The following is a 9,199-nucleotide window of genomic DNA, read 5'->3' as shown; positions in this document are numbered from 1 at the left end:
AAATTCTTAATTTTATGAAATATAAACTATATTGGCAATTTCTTGTTCATGGGTAATAACTGCAACCTTGATCCCCATCACAAATGGAGTTCCATCAAGGAGGCATGTGTTTATTAGCTAGTTAGTTTAGCACATGTGCAGTTCCAATCATCTATTATTTCTGTCCAGATCTATTATTGCTCAGTCTCTGGTACCTCAATACCACTCCTCCCTCTAAGATGTTGAGACAGTGAACACTTAGGAATTGTACAACTACTTATCATGCCAGTCGTGTTCATTATTGGAATTAACCAGACAAATCACTCTATTGAGTAAAAACAGCCATGTCCCACAAAAAGACAGTGTAGCTCCAACTGACTTTGGAGCAAAGGAAACATCTGTTCCAGCCCTACCTATAACACATCCTGACTAACTGGATGCCTTGGGTTAGTCACTAACCTCTCAAGCGTCCCCAGGAAATTAAGATTAACTGTAAGTTTCAGAGATAGAGCCTCCTCATTCATTAAAATACCCTCTATCCTTGTATAAAAAACAAAACTGGAACCTCACTATTATGTAGACTTGTTTGGCAGGTCTATCTTTGACTTTAATACTATTGTAGCTATAATGTATATATAGCTGCTTTAGCAATAATTGCCCCAGAAGAAAAGCAGCTCTTCAGTTGCACTACCCAACTGCTTGAGTTTGAGAGGTGACCTCACATTCAAAGCAAAAATTGTAAGATGCTATTTTGTTGCTCATTTGTTATCTAGTATTTCATTATTAATATATTCTGTAGGCCAATGGTATAGATTCTGCTCAGTTTCTAATCAATTTGTTGGTACTTCTGATATTTTAGGCAATTCTTAAAAAATAGGAATATTAAATGCTACTAAAGGAGCAAACTGTCCAAAGTTTGATTTATTCTTTAATATCACAGCTGTACAACTTTCATACATACAGAAGGAAATGCACATTGGTTTCACAATGGGCATTTGGCTGCATTTCCAATTATAATACAGTAAGTGCAAGTCCACTCAGAAATTTACATTTATACAACTTATACAAATTAAAGATTGCTACACTATTATTTGTGACAGTATAAAGCTTGATTTTTTTGTGTTTAAGTTCCACTGCTAGATCACTTTCTGGTTAAATATAAAATGTACTCAATCATTTTAAAATGGCCCCTTTGGGACTAGGCCAGTATATAAAATATTGTCATGTAAAATTTAACCATTTTCTTTTTTAAAAAATAATCTTTTAACCCTAAACCTGTTATTGAACTGTTATACTGACACGTACTATAGTAGCAAGAGTCATTTGTTTAATGTCACATTGGTTATTTTTAAAAATGCAGCAGGCTGTATGTTTATTCAAATACAGCCATCTGGCTAAACATTTTCCAATTTTTTGTTAAGGTAAATAATATTTTCCTTAGATAAAAAATTGGCTTTATGAAATTATTCTTTCATCTATACTTTAATGGGCATAAGTGCTTCCCGGTCACGAAAAGAAATTTGAGCCTTTTGACTCACTTGGGTGCTTTATCCAAATCTATTTTTGGAGTTTAAAAAAATGTTGATCCACAGACCACTTCCTGGTTCAGATGTACCAAATGAAAACAAAACAAAACAAAGAAAGAAACAAATCACTGCCATCCCTATAACAGGAATGGTTTATTTTCTAACTTTCTTTAAAAATATACATTTTACAATCCTTGTACCTCCACGAAGGTGGTAAAGGTAATAAATACACTGGTTTGTTTTATTTTTTTTCCTCACTATTATAAAATAAATGTCTACAAACTACCTGTTATAAGCTCTTTCTTTTTTGGATTTCTCCAGTGCTTTGTCCATTGTTTTCTCATTTTCCCCTCTACATTTGGGACAGTACCATTTGCCCTTTGGTTTATGATTAAGTCCTACACATGAGAAATGAAACCACTCAATTGGGCATTCATCATTATCACAACCTATCATTTCTCCATAGGAGACTTGATTACATAAGCAGTATGTTGGTTCATTTGGATCAATAGGAAGGTCTGCAGGGGAGGCCTCCCTCTCCGCTTTGGCCTTGGATCTCTTCTTTTTCTTTGAAGTTTTAGCTTTTTTCTCCTTTGGAGTTCCTGAGGTGATATCATCATGATCATGGTTATTAGATGCATTCTCTCGGTTCTCATTGTTGCGCTGCCGCCTGGATCGCTTATTATTAGGCTTTTCAGCTTGAGTGATTGTCTCATTCTTAGACTTATCTTGGCTGGTTTTGCCACTATTGCCAGTGGTGTCGTTAGTCTCTTGACAAGTCTCAAAAAGTTCCACATGACTGTCAACTTGCCTGGTCCGATTCTCAACTAGTTCCACCATTTGGCTAACAATCTGGATCTTTTCATCTCCAAGTTCTTGGCTCCGAATTAATGCTCTTTGAATGCAGTGTAAAACTCTCCTCTTCTGTACTGAGTCGGTCTCGCGTTTGAACTTCTCATAATATTCATCCAACTCCTTTAAGATTTCTGCAATGGAAAATAACATTATATTTATACTACAAAAAGCATTTATACTCTCCACAGGGACTGAAACAGGGTCACTATAAAGGAAAGTGCTAGAATCTAAAAACAAACTCTCAAACTAAATGCAAGTGCCAGCAAATTTCAGATTTAGCAACCTACCACTTAAAACATTCGGAACAATTTTATGGGTATCAAAGAAAAGAAGACATTTTTGTGGACTACTAATTAATGGAAAAGCTTGTGATTAACAAGTATCTGATGCCTAATCGTATTACTTTCTTCCAAATTAAATGATATTCTATATTTCCAGGCAGCTCCATGACTTAAAGATTTTGCTCAATTTACAAAAATTATAGTAAACAGAGGAATTTATATTTTATATACTCATTTTTACTCAGTCTTTGAGTCTGAACAGGTTCAAGGGACAGAGGTTATTGAGTAAGTTTTTCACTGACCTATCTTCACCCACCAGTGCCTGTTATTTTTGCACAAATGAAAAAAAATGTAACCACAACATATGAAAATAACTTGAGAAAAGAACTACAATGAGCAATGGATAGGAGCCAGGAGATCTAGGTCCTAATCTTGGTTCTGCCACAAATAAGCTGTGTTAGAATATATGTCTACTAGTCTTAGCAATAAAACCTAAGTTATTTTTTTTATTTCAAAGAGGCCTGATTTTAAAAAAAATATGATAGGAAATGGGTTTGGGGACAACAAAAGACATATTGTGATTTACTTCTTTCCGTATCTATGAGTAACTAAATTAGTTTGCAGATATCATTTTCACTCCCAAGCCTAAAAGTAGTAAGTAATGTACCCATTCTGAAGATAAGGAAAAAGACAAAATAAAATATGGTCAACTCAGCTACCCAAAATTTAAGACTCAAAATTCAAATAGCTGTGGTTCCCCACCCACCATCAACACAAAAATGTAATCAAAGTGCTAAAATGAAACTTTTTAGAGAATATACTAACACGTTATAAACTTAAGTTTTTTTAATGCATTTTGGAAACATAATTACTCAAAGGAAATTATTTTACAAATATAATTGCTTTTAACTGTACTAAATGCAATAAGGAAAGTAATCATAATTGTCAAAAGCCTACTTTAAATGTGCAGATTAAAACTTCAAAAGTGGATTTCTCCCTATTCAATACTATTAAGTTAAATGGAATAAAATTTTTCCCTGGAAAGTCTGCAATCTTTTAAAATATTAGATTCCTCTCCCTTCTCCCCCCCACCCAAGCCTACAAACATATTTGCATAAAGCTCTATAATAAAATACATAAAACGTGAATGTCATCTTCAAAATCTAAACTATAAATATCATCTAAAAAAAGTTGGTACCTAACAAAAAAAATCAGTCTAACTTACAATAAAAGTATATTTCACGACAACTCCTAAGACTACTAAAAGAGACAGAGATAAAAATAACTTGTGTTAGGCAATGTTTCCTTGGGCAATATCCCTAAACTCTGAAGTTCTGATATACCCAGGGATTAGTGGAACAAAGTGGGGACTGTCTTTAGAGAACAAGACTGCCTAGTAGCCTCTTAATGCAGACAAATGCAACTACAATTTTCATTAAAAAATGCAAAGTTCAACATAAATTTCCTATATTCTACAAGTACCATTATTCCACTGGTTTTTACAAGGCTTTCTGTTCACAGTGCAATTAGAAATTTAACTAACATTAGTGGTATTTCACAGAAAAAGAAGAAAACTAACACCACTAAATTACTAAATTAAAATGTAATAATATAGCAGTCTTATGGTATCTAAAAATGTAAGAAAAGCACTAGACTTGGAGAGAGAATCCGGATTCTCATTTGCCTGGATACTACTTATGTGATCTGGGAAAGTCACCATGTCTGCTAGTCTAAATTTCCTCATCTATAAATTGGAGAACTATTGAACAGATAGAGATCCCTTTTAGCTGTAAGTCTGATTCAGGAATAATGCTCTGTAGGCCATTAGAGAGTTAAGAGTTGCTTGTATTTACTGATTAGTGTATGATTCTCCAATACCCTTCCTTAACAGGACAATAAATGACAGAAGTTTCATTTGTGACTGAAAAAAAATCCTACTCAATAGCATCAAACACTAAAGTCTACAAAATAGGAAGGAAGATAATGCCAAATAACATAGAAAAGTTTCAAAACTCATTCTTTCTACTGACACCTTATTGTTCTAACACTTCAACCTCAGATTCTCAGAACTCTTCTAATCCTCTTCTGCCTCCCCACTCCCAATTACAGTAACATTGCCTTCACTAATGAGAAATGCAGAGCAATTCCACAAATCGTTTGGACTGAAGTTTGGCAATGGTTAGTAAGTTTCAGAGACAGTAAGGAGAAGGGAGAGGGAGAATGTATCTCCAAATACAAAAAGAGTGGAGTATCCAACGAACTTTAAATGTGCATATGTAGCAGCAGTTAATTACAATTCGATTCCTCGTGTTCACTAAGGCAAATCTAAGGACAAAGAAACACCTTGGTAACCTTTTTTGAGATGTTCTCCATCCCTGAAAATAATAAAATTTAAATTTTATTAAAATATAATTTGGGTTAGCCTTTCCTTTAAGCACAAATCAGTGCATTTTCTTTTACATTAATGAATGATACATAAATCAAGGTGTATGACAACAAGGTGAATACATCATTAAGCTTTCATTTAATCTTAAATGCAAACTGTTAGCGAAATCAACTTAATTTGTCTAACGTGCCAAAATCTGAATCACTGGATCGTAGAGCCAGAAAAGACCATTTATGTCCAACCACTTTGTTTAACAGGTAAAGTGAGGCTCACAGTGGTAAACTGATTAGCAGTTCTTAAGCTTTATATTAATCTCCAAGAAAAGTAAGTTATCATCATGAGGAAGAAGTATCATCTATCTTTATGATGGCTACAGAGTGGCTGAAGTCTTATAGCTCTGAATAGCCCTAAAAACAACATTTAAGAACTCTAAATTGCATAGTTCAAAAGCCACCAAAGAAAAAGACACCACTAGGGACTCGAGGCCGGTCTAAGGTAATACACGTGAAAGTGACCAAGGCAGAAGTGTTAAATTTCATAGGACACAACAAAACCACCATCTTACTTTTTTGCCTCAGAGAGCAATTATGGCATAAAACGAAGCCCGTGGTAGTGGTGGTAAGGGGATGTCTCTGAGAAAGTAAAATTGCTGTTCCTTATGCCAGATCGCTCGGCTCACAAATGGCTGCCATTCCCTCGGTGACCGGCCAGGTCAGAGATCAGGAGTGGACTGGTGGCACAGAGGGGCATCCCCACATTTTGATCTGGGGACCCGAAGGCCTAACATAGAACTTCTCCCACCCACCCCGGGGGCGGGGGGCTCTAGGCCGGCCCAAGGCCCGCCCGCTCCAGATAGCCAATCCGAGTCCGACACAGCCTCACCCCCCAGAATCCCGCCGAGAAGGAAGAGCCAAGGGGCAAACAGAAACGCCTAGGGAGGGCCCGGAAAGGCCGACCTGGGCGTTATAAAGGCGAAGCCGCCGCCGGGGCCCTATCTCCGCTCTCGGGCCTCATTCCCCCTCCCCCGCTCATGACGCGCGCGCGCGCGCTCGTCCACACCAATAGGCCTCGCCGGGCAACTCACTTTTCCCACGCTGCACCACAGGCAAGAAAGCGCTTCGGTCCCTTACGCGAGGAGCGCGGGTCTGTCTCCGGGGCCCAGGCGAACGGCGGCGCCCACCGCCGGGTGAGTGATGAAGCCTGGGGCGGAGGAGGAGGCAAAGAGAGGGGGCCGGCTCCCTCGGGCATGTCGGCACCGACGCGACCCACTCGAGGCTCGCAAGGACTCCTAACCCGCTGAGCACTCCTGCTTAGCCTGGGGGACTAGCCCGAGCCCCGGCCCAGGGGAGTGGCCAGAGGTACAGTCGCCACCAACCGCTACCTCCGCCCACCTTCCCCTGCTCTAACGGCCGGACGTGACACGCAGCCATTGTTCCCAAGCCGGAAGCAGCCGGAGTTCTTTGGTGCCTTAGGAATGGCGAACTTAAAAATCTGACCTGGGCCGGAATCCGTCCAACCCTTCCCGTACTGGCCAATGGGGACCCAGTTTGCAGGTCAGAACTGCTCCACCTCTCCTCCGCCCCACCCTGTGCCCTCCTCCTCCTTGAAAGAGAGCGCCTATCGGAGTGGCGAGTGGAAGAAGGGTTAGTCTCCAGGACCCGCCCTTCCACAGAGAAAGCTCCAATCCGTGGCCAGATACTGAGGAACTGGCCCAGCCCGCGGATCCCAAAGTACCAATCTGAGGCTGGAGGCAAGAGGACTTCGAGATATTCAAAGCAATCCGACCTCTTCACTCCTCCCCACTTCCCCCTAAATCCCCCTCCGCCCTAGCCGGGGGGAAAAAAAAAGGAAAGCGGCGGAAACTGAGACCGAGGCAAGTCACTGGGCACAACCCACCCCCCTTCATCCCAGGGACCAATAGCCCGGCGGTGAAGTGATAAGGACATTCCATGGGGAACGTCACGGCCAATTACTAAGAGGCTGAGGCGGGGACGTTCCGCAATATGCTAATAGAGTGAGCTATAAAATTCGCTGCGAAACTGACTATCCGGCAGAGCGCACAGGGCGCCTTCAAACGAGGGGGTCCCGATTCTTGGGGGTAAGCCACTGCTTTCCCCGCCCCCCCACCCCCTTGCTCCCTGCAGCACAGCCCGGTAAACGGTAAACATTAGAAAACTAAGAGTGAGGCTCTTCTGTCACAACTGACCCCCACCACCACCTCCACCTTGGCGTGTGACCTCCGAGAAAAGTTTCCCCAAAAGCAAACAATTCCCTACGGGCATTCCCTGTACCCCTCTTCCCTAATACACGCCTTACATATAGATCTGTAGAGACCCACAGGTTCAACCCCCTGCTACCTTTCTACATGTCTTAACCTCTTCCCTGCTTCCTCGTGAGCACAATATGGATCCGCGGTTTCCTCGGCTTCTCTCCTACCCTCCTCCATTACATGTACACACACACACACACACACACACACACACACACAAATACACACTGCATAAAACCTTTCCTTCAATCCCTCTGCAAACTACACCCAGCAAGCCTTTCCCTAGCAGATCAGTCTTAGTAAGTCTGCACTGAAGAGGAGGAAGTGCAAGAGGGGGGCTGGAGAAAAGAAGGTAGCAGGGAAAGAGGGACCGTGCGGTACAGAGTATGTATCCCCCTACACTTTATGTAACACTTAGGTTTAAAGACCACCCGATGGGTTGGTGATGGGGGGGGAAATCAGCAGGAGGAGAGATGAGGAGGATAGAGGTGCTAGCATTTCTCAGGAGGGACGTAGCCCTGGTTTGGACTAGACAACCTTGCCCAACAGCAGCAACCTCTCCTCGAACAGCCTCTTTACTATCAGCCTCTCTCTGTCTCTACTGCTACTACAGCCATAATGAACACTGTACATTCCTCAATGTTGTTGTGCTGTAATCTGTGTCCACCCTGCACTTCCCCCTTTGCCACCCCCCGTTAAACACACACACACAGACACACACAGCCCCCAGTACACACCACCTCACCATCATCCCACTAGAAAGAGCTGTTCTTGTAGTCTAGCTTAAATTAAGATCTTTCCTTCTCTCCTTTCTTGTCCCATGTTTTACACAGAAAGACCTTGGTGAATAAAAGAAGCTGAAGACCTTTTGTTCCGCCCCATGACAAGAGCTACCGCTGCAGATCCCCCTGTGCAGCTCTCTCCAGCTCAATAACATTACTTGCCCCCTCCACTTCTGCCACCCCCCCATGAAAATCCAACTACCCTTCTTAACCAGGGGCCAAGAGGAGGGAGGTGTAAGAGACTAGGAAAGGGGTAGGAGCATTCATACAATCACACACACACACACACACACACACACTCGGATGAGCTAGGGAAAAAAAGAGGGACCCGACCAACCGCCCCATCCATCACCCCCAGCTCTTACCTTGGTATTTCGCGTCTATTTCCCTCATCAAGGAGACGTTTCTCTGCAGATCGAAAGGCAGGGATTCGATGGAGTCCAGATAATCCTCCACATAGTTCACCAGGTGAATCTGCTCCCCGTTTGCAGGACTCAACATGGTTCACCCGAAAGGTCCCCGGCGACTCTGCACTGCTTTCCGCTTCCTCCACCCCCCCACCCCCCGCCCCCCTAAAAAAATAGCACTGCAAAATGCAGAGCTCTCTCTCACTCCTACCCCCCAACCCCCGCGGTCTCCGGCTCTCAGCCCCCCAAGAAAGCTACATCTGCTGCTCCGTTTCCCCTTCCTCCTGCGAAACGGAGAGAGACCGAGGAGGAGAGACACCTCCCCCCAGGCCCCCCCTCCCCGCCTATTCGGCGGCGGAGAGATCGGCTGTCGCTCCGGTAACTCGCACACAGGAGCTGTTAAGAACAAGCTGAGGGTCGGCTGGGGAGGAAGGGAAACGGAGAGGCGGAGGGGTGGGGGGAGAGAATTAAAACAACCGCACAGGCCCCCCCTCCCAGATGGTGGGGGGGAGGAGTGGAGGGGGGAGCCGAGCGTACGAAGCGCGCACACACACCCAGAAGGGAGGAGAGAGGAGTAGCAGCAGCGAAGCCGAGTTGCCTTCTATGTATTTGTGCGTGTGTGTGTCTGTCTTTCTCCCTGCCAGTACCGGCTCCGGTTCCGGGTCGGTAAGAAGGAGGAGGGAGGGGAGAAACAGAGCACAGCCTCCTCGCAGC

General features: G+C 43.2%; 1 protein-coding gene across 2 annotated transcripts; it reads right to left on the bottom strand.

Moving 5' to 3' along the window:
* Window positions 1-885: 885 nt before the first annotated feature.
* LOC114046329 (inhibitor of growth protein 1) lies at window positions 886-8,652 on the bottom strand. 2 transcript variants are annotated; one of them, XM_027866635.1, is made up of 2 exons: window positions 8,444-8,652; window positions 886-2,491 (listed from the first exon to the last, which is right to left on the bottom strand). In XM_027866635.1, exons 1-2 carry the CDS (start codon window positions 8,577-8,579, stop codon window positions 1,788-1,790), a joined length of 840 nt encoding a protein of 279 aa, XP_027722436.1. In that variant the 5' UTR covers window positions 8,580-8,652; the 3' UTR covers window positions 886-1,787. The 2 variants fall into 2 exon arrangements, with proteins under 2 accessions (XP_027722436.1, XP_027722437.1); XM_027866636.1 differs by lacking the exon at window positions 8,444-8,652 and adding an exon at window positions 6,112-6,326.
* Window positions 8,653-9,199: the final 547 nt, after the last annotated feature.

This window comes from Vombatus ursinus, unplaced genomic scaffold (assembly GCF_900497805.2).
Source record: "Vombatus ursinus unplaced genomic scaffold, bare-nosed wombat genome assembly UNPS02014781.1, whole genome shotgun sequence".
Classification (NCBI taxonomy): domain Eukaryota; kingdom Metazoa; phylum Chordata; class Mammalia; order Diprotodontia; family Vombatidae; genus Vombatus; species Vombatus ursinus.
This window is presented reverse-complemented; position numbering and strand designations above follow the sequence as displayed.